This window comes from Emys orbicularis, chromosome 2, assembly GCF_028017835.1.
Source record: "Emys orbicularis isolate rEmyOrb1 chromosome 2, rEmyOrb1.hap1, whole genome shotgun sequence".
NCBI lineage: Eukaryota > Metazoa > Chordata > Testudines > Emydidae > Emys > Emys orbicularis.
In genome coordinates, this window is record NC_088684.1 from 34,020,853 (window position 1) to 34,037,544 (window position 16,692).

At 40.8% G+C, this 16,692-nt stretch overlaps 1 protein-coding gene across 3 annotated transcripts in view; it reads right to left on the bottom strand.

Annotated features, from left to right (window-relative positions):
* Positions 1-8,791: 8,791 nt before the first annotated feature.
* OXR1 (oxidation resistance 1) overlaps positions 8,792-16,692 on the bottom strand; it is a 164,487-nt gene continuing 156,586 nt past the window's right edge. For all 3 annotated transcript variants that reach the window (XM_065397838.1, XM_065397840.1, XM_065397839.1), the window contains 3 exons: positions 11,122-11,217; positions 10,503-10,576; positions 8,792-8,927 (listed from right to left, as the gene is read on the bottom strand). In XM_065397838.1, coding sequence (XP_065253910.1) covers positions 8,792-8,927; positions 10,503-10,576; positions 11,122-11,217 — 306 coding nt within the window. The remainder of the gene's footprint in view (positions 8,928-10,502; positions 10,577-11,121; positions 11,218-16,692) is intronic.

Sequence of the window (16,692 nt, forward strand, 5' to 3'; positions counted from 1 at the left end):
GCCATCTGTTTCAGGTACGGAAATCGTTTGTCTGGGCCATGTTGGTGCAATGGAGGATGACCCTGGATTTGTCTTGCTTGATCTTGTGAAGGACATGGCTCAATAGAGGGATTCAGGGGGGAAGGCATACAGCAGTGGGGCCTCCCATTTCACAAGGAAGCAGTCTCCTAGAGAGGCGTGGCCCAGTCCAGCCCTGGAGCAGCATTGTGGGCACTTGACATTGTGGGCCACTGCGAAGAGATCTATTGAGAGGAATCCCCATTGTTTGAATACAGTTTTTAGTATTCCAGGATCCATCTCCCATTTGTGGGTTTGTGAAAAGTTCCTGCTTAGTTGGTCTGCAGGAACCAGTTCCTTCTCTGGTTCCTGCAGACCAATTCTGGCGTCCGGGCAGGTAGGATGCTATGATGTCTAGGTTGTTGAAGATGCACCACTGACAGAGGTGGACTGCTTCTGCACAGAGGGGATAAGATAGGGCCCCTCCTTGGCAATTTACATAAAACAGTCGCCAAGATGTCCGTGTGAATCTGGACAGTCTTTTGCGGATTAGAGGTAGAAAATGCTGGCAGGCCTTTTGGGCTGCCCTTAGCTCCAGTTGATTTATGTGGAGATTGGACTCCACTGGGGACCAGTGACCTTGGATGGTATTGTCACAAAAGTGTGCCCCCCATCCCACCAGAGAGGCATCTGTGGTGATTGTTACAGTTGGAGGTTTTTGTTGGAAGGGGATACCTGAAAAAAAAAACATTCGTATGCTGTGTCCACCATGTGAGCAAGTCTTTTACCCTGCTGGGTATTGTAAGATGTCGGTTGAGTGAGTGCCTGTGTGGAATATAGACAACGAGGAGGCATCTCATGGGGAGCCTGGCATGTTTCATGATAAACGTCGTAGCCGCCATGTGCCCCAGGAGTTGTAGACACGTTCTGGCATACATTTGTGGGCTGTCTCTTACTGCTGTAATTAGATTTGTTAAGGTAAGAAAGAACTGTTGGGATAGTCGTGCTGTTGCTGTGAGACAGTCTAGTTGTGCCCCTATAAAATCCAACTGTTGGGTGGGTGTCCAAGTGGATTTCTGAAGGTTGATTTGTAACCCTACATCTGTAAACAGGGTTCTAGTGGTGTGAATGGAGTTGATTGCTGCCTGGTATGTTGGTGCTTTTAGAAGGCAGTCGTCTACGTAGAGAAAGATGATAACATGAAAATAAGTGTCCTGTAGGTCGAGGGCCGAGAGCCAATCTCCTTTCTCCAATGCCAGAATTATAGTTGCTAGAGCCACCATCTTGAAACATTCTCTCACACAAGCTTGTTTAGTTTTCGCAATTCGAGAATGGGCCTCCACCCACCTGTTTTCTTCTTAGTGAGAAAGTAGTGTGAATAAAACCCTCTGCCCGTGTTGAACTGGTACGGGTTTTATGGCACCTAATTGTAGGAGATGGTTTATTTCCTGTTCTAGCAGGTGCACATGAGAGGGGTCCCTGAAGAGGGACGGGAAGGGGGTGGGTAGGTGGAAGAGAGATAAAAGGGACTGAGTAGCCCTTCTGGATAATTTCCATAACCCATTTGTCTGTGGTAACGGTTTTCCAGACTGGTTGAATGGTGAGAGGCGGTCACCAAATGGGCTGGAGATTGGATGCAACTCTGGGATTGGAGAATCTGGGGTTCTCGTGTCCTCGATCAACACTTCAAAACATTTGCCTTGAAGTGGATGCCGGAGACATAGATGACTGATCTCGTGTTTGTCGGTGTCTCCTCTGCCTCTGTTTGTGGCGCTGGTCATAGTGTCTTTGAGACTGGGTGTATGGGGCAATCCAGATTCGTTGGATTATGGAATCTGCCTGGTTTCTTTTTGTTCACAGGGACATAGATTCCAAGTCTCTCTAATGTTGCCTGGGAGTCCTTCAAGATGTGCAAGGACATGTCCGTGCTCTCTGCAAAATTTTTGGCCTTCAAAAGATGGGTCCTCTACGGTTGCTTGAACTTTTCTGGGAAACCTGGAAATATAGAGCCAGGAAGCCCTACGCATGACTACGGACATAGCGATAGATCGTGCTGCCGTGTCAGCAGAATTGAGAGAAGCCTGCAGGACCATTCTGGCAATGAGGGAACCTCCTGCAATGTTGGCCTTGTTTTGCTCTTTTTTGTTTTCTGGAAGATGTTCAAAAAAGGCTGACATCTGGGAAAACATGTGTGTGTAATTTGGCTAGTAAGGCCGAGTAGTTGGCTATGTGGAGTTGGAGGGTAGCCAGTGAGTAGGCTTTCCTTCCAAAAAGGTCTAACCTTTTCCAGTCCTTATCGTAAGGGGTGGTTCTCGACTGATGTTGCTTCCCCCTTTGATTAACTGCTTCTACCACCAATGAGTTTGGGGTAGGATGGGTGAACAAAAACTCAGCCCCCTTAGCTGGTATATAGTACCTTCTTGTCTTGTCACCTATACAAGGTGGAGCTGTGGCTGGTGTCTGCCAGACAATTTTTGCAGGGTCCATAATGGCTGCATTAATGGGTAGTGCAAGCTTAGCTGATGGAGAAGCTTGGAGTATATCTGTCAGTTTATGCTGTGTCTCTGGTAGCTCTGCCAGTGATATGTCAAGGGAGTCAGCTACCAGTTTAAACAGACCCCAAAAGGATTTGACGTCATCTGGAGATGTGGGGGGTGGCGGCATTATTGTTTTGTCTGGTGAAGAGGAGGAAATATGGGTAGGTGGGAGGATAACACACAGGTTCTTTTACTTCCTCCTCCAGCGTTTCTCAGGAAGCTGGGGCAGGTGGCGAAGGTGATTGCGTTGTTCTGGACCTGGGTGGGTTGGGGGCCTTGGTGTTCTGGGCCCTGTATAAATGCCCACGGGTCCCGATATGCCCAGTTTGGTGGGAGGGCCATGGGAGGCGGCGCCCATTTTGAAGCCTGCCAGCCTCTTCCATTCAGAGATGTTTGGTGCTGTGAGGGTCCAGGTTTGGGTGAGGAATGGTGAGGGGTGTACATCCCTGCCTCCTCTTCCTCCTCCTCATCACTGGAAAGAGGAGGGGCTGAGCCAGCGGGGGTAGTAGCCAGGCTTGGTCCCGGTCTGGATGGGGTGCCGTTGGTGCCGAAAAGCGGAGTCCCCAGAGTTGAGGTAATCAGGAGGTCCGCCTGTCTGATCAACTTTGCAGCACCGCGAGGCTCGGTATCGAGGATGGAGGCAAGCTCTGGCTGGAAATCAGAGTGAGGGCTGCTAGTGCCACACACTTGCTGCATTGTATCAGTGCAACAGGTGGCACCATTGCGCTGCTTGGTGTCTGGGTTTTCTTCGGCTCCACCGGTGCCGAGCTAGGCGGCTTGGTCTTGGTATGTGCACCTCCATGAGAGCTAGACTACACCGGGTATTTAGCTCCTCGGGACGTCTCGGTACCGGACGTTCCTGGTGCCTCGCGGTCTGGTGCTCTCGGTGCCGTCAGTACCGGGGCAGACTTTGTGGTCGGAGATCACTTTTTCTGAGGCAAATCTTGCTGCGGTGAAGAGTGAGACCGCTTTTTTTTTTTTTTTTTTTAAAGGAACAGAGTCCTTTGTAACCGTTTTTGAGGAGGATCCCATGTCTGAGGAGGCTGTTGGCCCAGAGGTGTCCTGGACTCCGGGTCGGAGGCTGGTCTGAGGGATTTTTCCATCATCAGGGAGTTTCAGCTGGAGATCTCTAGCCTTCCCTGTCCTAGCTGTCAGTTTTTCGCAGGGGGGGACACTTTTGAGATATATGTGTATCCCCCAGGCAATGGACACACTGCGCGTGGTCGTCAGAGACCGATATAGACAGTCTGCAAGTGAGACAGCATTTGAAGCCTGGAATCTCTGAGAGGCTATGTTGAAAGCAAGAATAGGAATAATCCCTTTGTTATGCCTCTTCTGTCATTGGGAGTTACCCGCCTGAGGCGGGGGAAATGGGAGGACTAGGAAACGAAAATTTTTTTTTTTTTAAATTGTAAAAGGAAGAGAGGGTATTAGATGGGAAAGAAATAATAGAAATATCTAAAGCTGTGAGGGCGCTACTGTCGTTCTGACTGAAGCCAAAGGCGGTAGAGAAGGAACTGTTGGCTGTGCACGCGGGGTAACCACTCAGAGCTGCGTGAATTGGCTGGGGGCACGCCTACTACAAATCTCTGATTAGAAGCACACCAAGACACCTAAAGTGGTGCACCCACAGGGACACTCCTCAAAGAAACACTGATTCCTGAAGCACCAGGGAAAACAGCCCCATTTATCTTCAGTCCAGGATGAGCTCCACAGAAGCTCTTCCCCTCTCAATTGCATGGAAACCACATGGGCTAGATGGGTGTGCATTTCTCCTGTGATCTCAGAAGGGATGCCCTGGAGTGTACGTGGGGGTGCCTGTTATAGAGGTGGTAGTAAAGGGAGGAAGCTAGGCCTGAAGGCACCTTACCATAATCGCTATTAATGACAATGTCTGTGCTATGTCTGGTGGTCTCCATCCTGACTTTACTACTTTGCTCTTTTGTTCTCACCATTTCAATTCAACTCAGACTTCTAATTCCCCCCTCCCCCATAATATCCAATTTAGATGTTTACCTGTTATCTCGGATAAAAGCCACAACTGATTGCAAATACCATTCATAAACTCCCACAGCGGCAATCACCCAAATCCACTGAACACTTAACATCTTTATGCAGCACTCAAAAATAATCTACTTTAACATTTCTTCACAGTTTTAGAATTCAGAGACCCTAAGCATTGTGTCAATAAATGTGCTCATATTACTGAATACAGTGAATGCTCTCTCATGGTTAATGTTACTTGCCCTATTCACACCAGCATGAAGGGCACCATAAAAAGTCCTCAGGATCATGCAAGTCCTTAAGTTGTGGTTGTTTTCTTTTTTTTCTTTTTTCTCCTGTGAGAAATATTTATTTACCAAATGTCCTTGAGACAAACTGGGATGGAGATGGTTTATGTGGATCCTCTGTATTGCAGTGACTTTAACCCACAAAGACGAGCTGAAATACGGGAAATTATTCTTTCTGAATATTAAATACCAAACAAAAATCCTCCTGAAAACCACCCCCCAATCTCTAGTTGTTCCAATGTATTTTTACTGTTACTCCCCTATGAAACTCATTTTAAATAATGGGGCACTAAACATTTGAGTAATCAGTAGGTTATCTAAGTTTTGCTATAAAATGGCTGAATAGTTGATTTCCTTGTTACTAACACCCATAGTTTCTTTCCTAAATTCCCTCCCTCTCCATTTTATGTTTTCTTCAACTTTATAGATGCCTACAAGAGTTATTGCCCAGATACTTAACATTAAAACCTTTTAGCCCCAGGTGTGAAGAGTGACAGTACAACAACAGCATCAAAATATACTTACACATCTATCTTCTATGAAATGTTTTATTGGCTGGAGATTTTTTTAATTATACAAGTTTCTTCCTGATGCGTGTAATTTCATGCCTCTCTGCCCCCTTCCCCCATCCCAGACAGTTGCTCTTTCAGTTTTGTGATCCATGTTCCCAACAGACTGAGTTCCTTCTCTGGTCCCAAAGGCTTTTCATTTGCAGATCTGCTTCCTTGGGGATCAACAAATGAGCATAAATGGAGACTACATGTGACAGAACAGGGCCTTTATGGAGATTTATAAATTGAGTAAGGACCATACTAACATTCAGTGAGAAAGCAGTGTTTAAAATCAGATGTGTATGTAGCTGATAAGACCTGGAACTCTTGATGCAATGTAAATCTGATCAAACATCAACTCGGTGCACTGAGCTTATAATACTGAGAGGTGATACAAATTTTGATCTGGCACTAGACTCATTCAAAATCCATCTATAAAGTGGATTCTCTTCTCTTCGGTCTATGTCAAGCTTCAGTTTCTTGCAATCACTGGAGCAATGAGGTTCTTGGCAGTGAGGTGGAAGGGAACTATATCCTGTAAAATTCCTGGTGAGACTGAAGCAAGGAGACATTTAAAGGTCAGAACAAAGATCTCTTTGCTGTGGTCAACACACCTGCACAGATTTAAAGGTGTTATTTTAAACAGTTTAAGTTACAGACATTATTTTAAACAATTTATCTGAAGTCTGTGCAACTGTGTGGACACGCAAATTTAAACCTGATTTATATCAATTAACCAGTTTCAAACTGATACAAACGTGTCCATATATAGGTTTGCACCAGTTTAATTAAATTGGTTCAACTTTGTGTTTAGACAAACCTTGTGTTATATCCTGTTTGAGAATGTTGTTGTTTTCCCATCATTAAATGCCTCTGGGGAGACTTTAACTAGCCACTAAAGCTCCCATAAACTCAAGGTACTTTGAATTTTGTGTCAAGGCCTTTGATGTAGCTTATATTTTCTGAACATAAAGTTGTTAATGCTTGGGAATTTGGCTGCAAATTGGAGCCTACACTCAAGCAGGTGCCAAATTCCCAGGAGAATAACTCAGCCCTAAAGTGCAAGAGAGAGAGACCTATTTATTACTGGAAGAATATACACAATTTTATATCAATACATGTGCTCAAAAGTCAATTATTCCAAATTTAAATTAGTTATACTAAAATCAGAAGTCTAGTTCTGCAATTAAAAGAATCAGAGATCATACAGCAGATGGAAAAAGTGATGCAGAATGCAGCACCTGAACTCTCAGGAGAGCAGGAACTGACAGTGTTTTGATGAGATATGTTACATATACTCCTTAAGGTAAATACAAAGGAAATCTAAAAAACTGCTCTTCACTCTCAATATCATACACTGAAAGTTATATGATACTGGTATGTGAGTTTATAAATATTTACTCTTCCCCCAGTTCCAAAAACTGGAAGAAACTATTTAGTTACATTGTAGATCATCATAATATACCAAAATTAAAAAGTGGTATAGAGAAGGTCCCACATTCAGGAAGTTACTGTGAAAATAGCAATAATTGACCATTTGTCTAAATAAATTCAAACTCAAGTTTAATTTTACATGTATTTAGATTTATTTGCTATATATATCACTATGACCTTATAGTACTTGAAATCCATTGCAGGATTGTTTATAGTTAGTCTTAACTCCACAAAGACAATAATACTGCTGTGGAAGACCAATGGGGAGAAAAGTCATTTTAATATATTTACAGTTCCTTATTTTTGTAAACATTTAATCTACATACTGTACTAAGCTCTAACAAGGGTAAAGAGCTATACATAGAGACAGGAAATGGGGCCCTGTATTTCTATTCATATTGCGCATTAGCATATTATAGATAGAGCATCTGCCCTTTTTCATTACCACAGCAGTAATCTTTCTTCAGATAAGTTTTTAAAACTTTTCAAAGAACTAAATATATTGAAATACTATACAACTACATCTATTTAAGCCAACCCATTTGGCTTTTATTCCATTTCTAGAATAATTTAAAGTGCTATAAGCAACCCGTTAATCAACACTTTTCTATAATAACAAAACTACTTTTAAACATTAATTTACAAGATAATATACAATGTTCATCTGGAACAGCTGAAATTTCAGCACAAAGTCAGTCACTGTCACACTTATAACAGCAATTTTTTTGCATAACATAGAATAGAAGCTTTGAAAATAACTTTTGTTGAGCTGTTATTGCCACAATGGCTTATCAGTTTTCCTACAAAAGTGAACAAGAGCTACCGGTACTGTATTCTAGCCTGTCGTTTTTTTGAGGTCACATGACAGTAAATTTGCATATTCCACAAGTCTACTGAGTTACAATATTGGCTACCTATAGTACATTACCCCATTTTATCAGAGCTGGTGCTAACTGTAGTTTACAACATAAATCCACTCAAAAACATCACAACTATTTTTTTCTTTTGGACAGGAATAAGCTATGTTCTTGGAGTTGATGTGCTACAAGGCTACAACAGTATAACTATAAAACAGTATATATCTGACACTTTATGTTGAAGAAAAATGCATCAATTTCATAGTCTGTATGCATAATGCCCTACTACAGCTACAAATTTGTTCACTGCATTTTACTTGATTTATCCATTAAACCCAGTGGAACTATCACATTCTCACATTCCCTTGCTATTTTATGTTTTTATCACATAGCTCAACACTGTCCTCATTTGTCCCAAACCTGCAGATCATTAACAGCATGTGCAAAATACTCTTTAATATAATCAGCACGCAACTAGAACTTTTACTATGATGTAACTGACGTGTTTTCTAAATTGGACATTAATAAAACAAGTGGCACAACTGAATTTGGATGAATTTTCTAACCAGGACTAAGGGTAATGGTATGCTCCAATACAGAATGCTAAACTTCTTGTCTAGCAGTGGCACCATGTGAATTAATCAATGAGTGGTCTGGACCAGTGTTTGCAGCATTGCTGCCAAATCATCACACTCAAAACTTTCCTCTTATACAAGCCCTGAAGGGGGAGCTCCATTCAGAGATACAGTTTTAATAGAAAAATAATCTTAATTGAGATACAGCAAAGCAGTCCTAAAGGGATCGTAGACAGATGTTTCGGGGAACTGAAGAGACAAAGGGGTAGACTAAAGGACAGATAATTTGGGAGGCTGGCTCCACAATAGCAAGATTAACTTAACTGACATTCAGTTTCAGCCCATGTGGCCTAGACTTATAGAAATATCTTAAGCATACAATAAAGTATGACAACTTTAAATACACTATTTCAAAATTGTATCTGGATCATCATGAAGATAGCTTTAAAACTATAGTATATAAATACTGTATTCTATTGCTCCTAAGGCTTTTTGAGCTGCACTGATTCATGTCAGGTTTGGGACAATAGCCTGTAGAGACACATACACTTATTCAAAAGCCCAGATTTCAATGTCTTGGATAATGAAGTCTTCTCTCTTAGAAAGTGTGTGATTCCCAAATGTTTTACAAGAGTGACTTCTTCCATGGTAGAGATCCCCATCAAGCCAAAGAGCAAATTCTCCCCTAGAACATAGAGAAGTTATATAAAAATAATTCATGAAGGAGAACAAAGTTAACCTAACAAATGCAGTTCGAGTAGCTAGAATTATACATAGGACTCCGTGTTTGTCACAGAGGTCACAGAAGTCAAGGATTCTGTGACTTCCTGCGACCTCTGACTTCTGCAACGGCCAGTGTGGCTGATCCTAGGCTGCTCAGCCACAGCTGGAGCGGCTGTGCAGCCAGCCGCTTGGGCAGCCCTGCAGGCAGCTGCACCAGCCACTGCTGGAGCGGCCCCATCCCTGGGGCCAACCGCACCGGCCGCTGCTCTGGCGGCTCCGGGCAGCTGGCCCTGGGGACCACGCGAGCAGCGGCCGATGCGGCTGGCCCCAAGGACCACCTGAGCAGCAGTCCCGGGGGCGGTGGGAGCAGTCGCAGCTTGGTGGCTCCTGGCTGCGGTCCCAGGTGGCCGGAGCAGTGCCTGGCACCCTTCCTCCGGCAGCAGGCCGCCTGGGGCTCCCCCCCTCCCTCCAGCTGGTGCCGTGGTCTCCTTCCCCATTTCCTCCCCACCCCCCAAAACAAAAAGATTCTATCACGTGTATTTTTAGTAAAAGTCACAGACAGGTTAGGGGCCGTGATTTTGTGTTTCTTGTCTGTGACATGTCCATAACTTTCACTAAAAATACCCGTGATTAAATAGTAGCCTTAATTATAAAACATGATTCCCTGATTCTTCCTACTTCTGCAGTCTCTCTTAGATGCAGCTGTATTTGAAGCCTTAAGACTATTTATTTATTTAAGGTTTTTAAGCCTCTCATAGATTCGGCAGAATCGACATTAGATTTATATAATTTAATATTTTAATTACCTGTAGAATAAAGTTTCTTTTATGGAAGAATACTCTAGTAATTTAGAAAAAAATATCTGTACTAGAAGAGCAGAGAGAGATTTAAAAAAAATATATAAGTAAGTTGAAAATAACTTCCTCCATTGGGGGAAAAAAATAAAGATTATGGAATACCATTTCAAGGCTTTCATGTATTCATGTCCTAGGTTTATCTGAAACAGATTTTTCTGACAAAGTATTTCTTGGGACATATTTGTTAGAGTGCTAGCGTTAGGACACTAACCTGGACTCTGCAAACCTAGGTTCAATTAATTCTCTGTTCTGCCAAAAACATTTTTTATAATTTTAGGCAATTTACTATATATTTCAATTGTCTTGCTCGTCATTAATTTTTTTTAATGTTAACATCTTGTATCAGTTTCAGAAAAAGCAAGTATGCTGTCAACCAGGACATGGAAAGGTATCTTGACCTATCAGAGGTAAAGCTTTCTATGTCTTCCATTGCTGAAGCAATGCAAAGGAAGGCCTAACAGTCTAATAAATGTACAAGTTGAGTTTACAAGTGTTAAATGGTTTTCTTATCTGACAATTGATAGATACATACATATATCTATAATTAGCATTAAAGCTTCTTGGGCCTTGAGATTTCTAAAATTAACATTAATACCAGTTTTACTGTGTGTACACAACATTACACAAAGACCATTGTAATCAATTCTTCATAATGAGTAACAGTACAAATCATGACTTACCCTCCCCCACCAAAAGCTAGAGAGTCCATGTCTCCTTTAATAAAAAACATATTGTCTCCTGTCCATTTGAAGACCTAATGAAAGTAGAGAATAGCAAGTTAAATATTTGAAAAATTGAATTTTGTGAATTCCAAGTGTCTCACTATTCCTGACCCAAAAGTCTGCCATGATTCTAGTGTCAGTGAGAAAATCCACAGCTCTAGATTATAGATATTTAGAGAGTAAATGGATTAGTTCCAGTGAACAAATTCACCTCTAAAATAATACCTACATACACTTATTTAGCCTATCAATTTTTCCAAATCCATACCCATATTTTCATTAACATTTGTCTCAATTACTTCAACTCCATCTTTACTGGTATCCCCAAATATCCCCTAGCCAAACTGCAGCATATGTGGAATGCCACAGCCCTTACTATACCATTAAAGTATAAGTATAATCCCAGTTCCTATGTCCCTTCCCATTCCTTTGCTCTTACCTTAACGCTAGCTATTTTTTCTTGGTAGGTGTAAGTGGGTCTTTATCACCCCTTAAAACATAGCTTCTTGTAGTCAATATTGTTGACACTGTAATATTGAATGGTTAAATAAGATGTAAAGGAGTTGTATCTCCTTACCTCAAAATCTGGAGAGAAAGTAAACAGAAAGGTCTCTCCGGTGCCATAAAAGCAGTCACTCACTTTAAAAGGTTCAGAGGCTAGTGCACCAAAAACCTATAGGAGAGAAGAAAAAGTTGAGATCAAAAGTGTAAGAAGAATGCTGAAGCTACACAATCTACACTGCATCAACAAAACCTTTGTAGTTTTACTCATGAAATCTTTTTCTTTTACGTGGATATCTGACATACTGTTATCATTTGAGATGTAGGTAGGTTTGAAATCTGCTTTTGGGATAAGTATAGAAACCTCAAAAGACCTAACGGTACCAACTGTAACGGAGATATTGTAGGCTGTTTTGTGAGGATTTTGGTAGGGAGGGACATGAAGCAACTGTCAAGCAATTCTTTGCTGACTAATCAGCCTAGAATAAGAAATGCAAGAATTAAAAATTAAAATCATATGCACAACAGTTGAAGAGACAGCAAGATACAAATGTTTTGGGGGGTAATTCCCAGGTCCAAAAAGATTCTGGGCTCTGCTTCCTGTTTTATACTTTCTCCTCTACCACTAGTATACACTGAATTACACATACATACATCCTCATAGGCTCCTTATTATAGGCCATCTCCCTATCAGGGTAGTTTCTTTTCCTTAACTCCTCATTCTGGTCTGACTGAAAAGGAAGGCACAATCGCCTCAACCCTGGCAACAGAGCCTAATTTCATCCAGGCTCTGGGCCCTTTCCTGGGTACCATAAGAGTGTGAAATAGTTATTAGGCCTGTTTAAGACCACCATACACAGCTAGTTATTACCAGTCATCGCTAGTAGGGGTTTAAAAGGACAGCGTACTCAAACCCAATTAAACAAGTATTAGTTTTCCAAAAAGCAAAACATTCAGAATATGCAGGCTGCAGGACACAGCTAAAATCTGCCTCATTGTAACCCAAGCACCTAATAGGGAGATATCTCTTTAAGAGATGGGGGGAAGTAGGAGTGAGTTGTGTCTGGGCCATTGTTGCTAGGTAGATTTAGCACTCCACATCCAGAAGCTTCTGGAATTGGGTGTGGTAGTTTTGGGTATACTCCAATAGGTTCCCTGTTGCTGTGGTCAGACTCTGTGAGGGCAAGCGGTCAGGGCAGCTGCTTTAAAAAAGGCCACGTGCCCTGGTGTGAGTTTGGAGAAACTGAGCCCAGGAGCAGAAAGCAGGCTGGTGTCCCTAACTCTGAAGTATTTTGCATCAGGGTTTTCTCTAAATCTCTGCATTTAACTGAGTGATTGGTTAATGAGTTAGCTGACTGGCTAACAGTGATTTCAGCAGAGGAAGAGTCTGCATGGATTCCAACTGAAGATTCCTACAAGCAAGTGGAGGGAAGATGTTTTAGACTCTATAAATTTGGTGATCAAAGTAACTGAGTCTTAGGTAAACTAAACTTAAGTTTTTGGGAACTTTCAGTTTCTTCTCACTGTGTTTCTGTGGGGATTGAACTATTCAGATTTTAATTTGTTTTCTTTATTTATGTATAACTGTGTAGATAATAAAATAGGCATGTTATGCTGTAAAAATTAGATTATTTGTTTCTTTATCATAAAATAACATTTTTAATTTAAATTCAGTTCTTTAGTTCCTTTTAGGACTTGAATGTGGGGAGGTTGACCCTGTGCAATCCTGGCTGAAAATTCTTAGAGACTGAACTCTGGTCTCCAGCTACTTTTCTATGGGAATTGGGTTTTTTAGGTACTGGAGAAGGGCAATGAAGTGAACTCAAGCCCACCCAAAGGTTATCCATTTTGGCTGTGGTGATGTATCTTCAGAACCTGAAGACAGCAGCCTAGAACTCCAGCACTGACACATGATGGAGACAAGTCATATAGATTTTCTTCAATCAGGGTATCAGAGTGTACATAGATATCAGCATAATAAATCTGGTTCCTCCAGAAGTGCATCTCACAGAATCACAATAATGATGGTGGTGTGGATGAGATATGTCATTGTTCGAGCTAGCATTCTGATTCAGTTCTGTTTTCTTTGGGAGACACTTATCTTTTTAGCTGGTGAGGCCTCAGCTGGAGTAGTGTGTCCAGTTTTAGGCACTACTCTAAGAAAGGCATGAGAAAACTGGAGAGAGTGCAGAGGAGAGCAACAAAAATAAGAGGTTTAGAAAAATATGAGGGAGGTTGAAATTATTGGGCATGTTTAGACTAGAGAATAGAAGCCTGAGGGGGAACATAACATTCTGCAAATACGTAAAAGGTTGTTATAAGGAGGATGGTGATTCATTTAATCTGCAGTAAGGGAGATTTTAAATTGGAAAAAATTTCCACAGTATCTACCTATAAGGATAGTCAAGCACTGGAACAGATTACTTAGGGAGGTTGTCTAACGCCTTCTTAAAAACCTCCAGTGAGAAGATTCCACAAACACCTGTCCAGGATCGTCTAGATATACTTAATCCTGCCTTACCACAGGGAAATGAACGATGATCTTTTGAGCTCTACGTTTCTGTTCTATGATCCTTCTGTCCTCTCAGAAAGGCATAGAATGCCCATAGCCTTCTCAAATTCTTTAACCCCTTTTCAATTACTTCCTCCAGCACCCATTAGTATCCATATTAAGAAAAGGAGCTGGATGCATCAGAGACTCAAATCAATATCTCCAGGCAGAGAACATAAGACCGGTCATACTGAGTCAGACCAATAGTCCATCTACTCAGTATCCTGTCTTCCAATAGTTGCCAATGCCAGGTGCTTCACAGGGAATGAACAGAACAGGTAATTATCGAGTGATCCATCCTGTCGCCCATTCCCAGCTTTCTGGCAAACAGAGGTTAGGGACACTTCAGAGCATAGTTTTGCATCTCTGCCCATCCTGGCTAATAGAGCCATTCCTCTATGAACTTATCTAGTTCTGTTTTGAACCCTGTTATATAATCTTGGCCTTCACAAACATCCTCTGGCAAAGAGTTCCACAGGCTGACTGTGTGTTGTGTGAAGAAATACTTCCTTTTGTTTGTTTTAAACCCTCTGCCTATTAATTTCATTTTCTGATCCCTAGTTCTTGTGTTGAGTAAATAACACTTCCTTATTTCTTCGCACCAATCATGATTTTATAGACCTCTATCATATCCGTCCTTAGTCGTCTCTTTTCCAAGCTGAAAAGTCCCAATCTTGTTAATCTCTCCTCATATGGAAGCTGTTCTATACCCTTAATCATTTTGTTGCCCTTTTCTGTACCTTTTCCAATTCCATTATATCTTCTTTGAGATGGGGCGGCCAGATCTGCGTGCAGTATTCAAGAGGTGGGTGTACCATGGATTTATATAGAAGCAACATATTTTCTGTCTTCTTATCTATCCCTTTCCTAATGATTCCCAACATTCTGTTCACTTTTTTGACTGCCACTGCATACTGAGTGGATGTTTTCAGAGAACTATCCACAATGACTCCAAGATCTTTTTCTTGAGTGGTAACAGCTAATTTAGACCCCATCATTTCATATGTATAGTTGGGATTATGTTTTCCAATGTGCATTACTTTGCATTTATGACCATGGAATTTCATCTGCCATTTTGTTACCCAGTCACCCAGGTTTGTGAGGTCCCTTTGTAACTCTTTGCAGTCTGCTTTGGACTTAACTATCTTGAGTAGTTTTGTATCATCTGCAAATTTTGCCACCTCACTGTTTACCCCTTTTTCCAGATCATATATGAATTTGTTAAATGGTATGGGTCCCAGTACAGACACCTGGGTGACACCACTAATTTACCTTTCTCCATTCTGAAAAATTATAATTTATTCCTAACCCTTGTTTCCTATCTTTTAACCAGTTACTGATCCATGAGAGGACCTTCCCTCTTATCCCATGACAGCTTACTTTGCTTAAGAGCCTTTGGTGAGGGACCTTGTCAAAGGCTTTCTGAAAATCTAAGTGCAATATATCCACTGGATCACCCTAGTCCATATGCTTGTTGATCCCCTCGGAGAACTCAATCCTTAAGGGATATTATGTAAGCATGATCTGAACACAATTTTCTAATCAAAATAAAGCTTTAGAACAGACCCCACCATATATTCTTCAGGTCAGGACAGCTTGTAATAGGAACTTTACCAGGTCTTAACATTGGAGTTTCTTGCCCACAGAATCTCCTGAAGAGACCATGTTTTGTGGTGGTTTAGATTTACAACTGAAATGAAAGAAACCCAACTGGAGGAGCAGCTATGTAAAGACAGTATGGAGCCTTATTTAAAAAGGAAAACTGCAGTGACTATTTATAATACTGTACCTTTGATAAATATTTGCTGTTCAATGTAAGAATATTAAATGTGATTTCTCAAAGCTTTCTGGATGATACTATCCTTCGAGTAAATTTAAAAAAAGGCAATTCATTGACTCATTTACTCCCATTGAAAATCTCTGCCAGTCACATGCATTTCAAAGTTATTTTAAAGTTAAATAAATTTAACAAAGCTTTATAGAATATAAGCTGTGGTTACAGTAATATTTTTAAAGCAAGTTTTGCCTTATAAACAACTTTGAAAGACTTATGCATTCCAATAGCGAGCAGTATTTCCTGTGTCAACCTACATCAGACTCCCAAGGAGAGGAGACACTGTTACATTTTTAATTAAAATAAAGCTAGTTTTAAATTTGTAGGTGAATTATTAAATTAGTTGTAGGGACTGGAATATCTTCTCTATACATATTTATAAATTTTTTAAGTAGATAAAACTATCTCCAAAGGTGTTATGGCCTGCTCAGTTTTGATGTTGAAATTTCAAGTGCAGTTTTTGAAGAACAATTTCTTCTTGTTTTTTCTCTGCTACAATCCCAATGCTTTAAATTCTCTTTTCAAGTTTAACAAAACAAACCAACAAGCAAACAAAAAAAGATACTGGCTGATATTTGTTGTTCCTTTTCATAAAGAGAAAATTAGCCAATTTTTTATTAATAACGTCATCCTGTAGCATGTGTGTGTTAAACAGCCATCTCCTTTCTCCAATACTGGGTTTGCATTTTAGGTCTCCTCTAAATTAAGTAGGGTCTTGATCTGACAAGATCATGTTTCCTAAGGAAGCAATAAAGGGACACTATCAGCTTGAATTTTTTTAAAAGTTACCAATTTTCTAATATTTTTAGGCATCTTTTAAATAGCATATCTACTTTTTTTTTTTTTAAATGAATTCTTTTTAAAAGGAAGTTTCTCAAGGTTTTTCTGCTTTCCTGCAAATGTTTAAATTTATTTTTTAGGCAGGCCTGAGATCAACCACTAACATACATGATCTGGCCCAACCTTCCCCTTCGTGCACGTGCATGTCACTTCACTTTCAGCCTCTATTGGTAAATACACTCTTTCAGGGCTTGCGGAAGAATGGTGCCTGAGTGTGTTATTATGCTAGTACATGAGATAATAAACTATGATTAGAACAGTGAAACTCAGTCAAATGGCCTAAGAAAACACTGAAAATAGAGAAAAATATATTTCTCTAATATTTCAGTTATAATACAATAGAAACTCAAGAGTTACGGACACCTTGGGAATAGAGGTTGTTCGTAACTCTGAAGTGTTCCCTAACTCTGAACAAGACATTA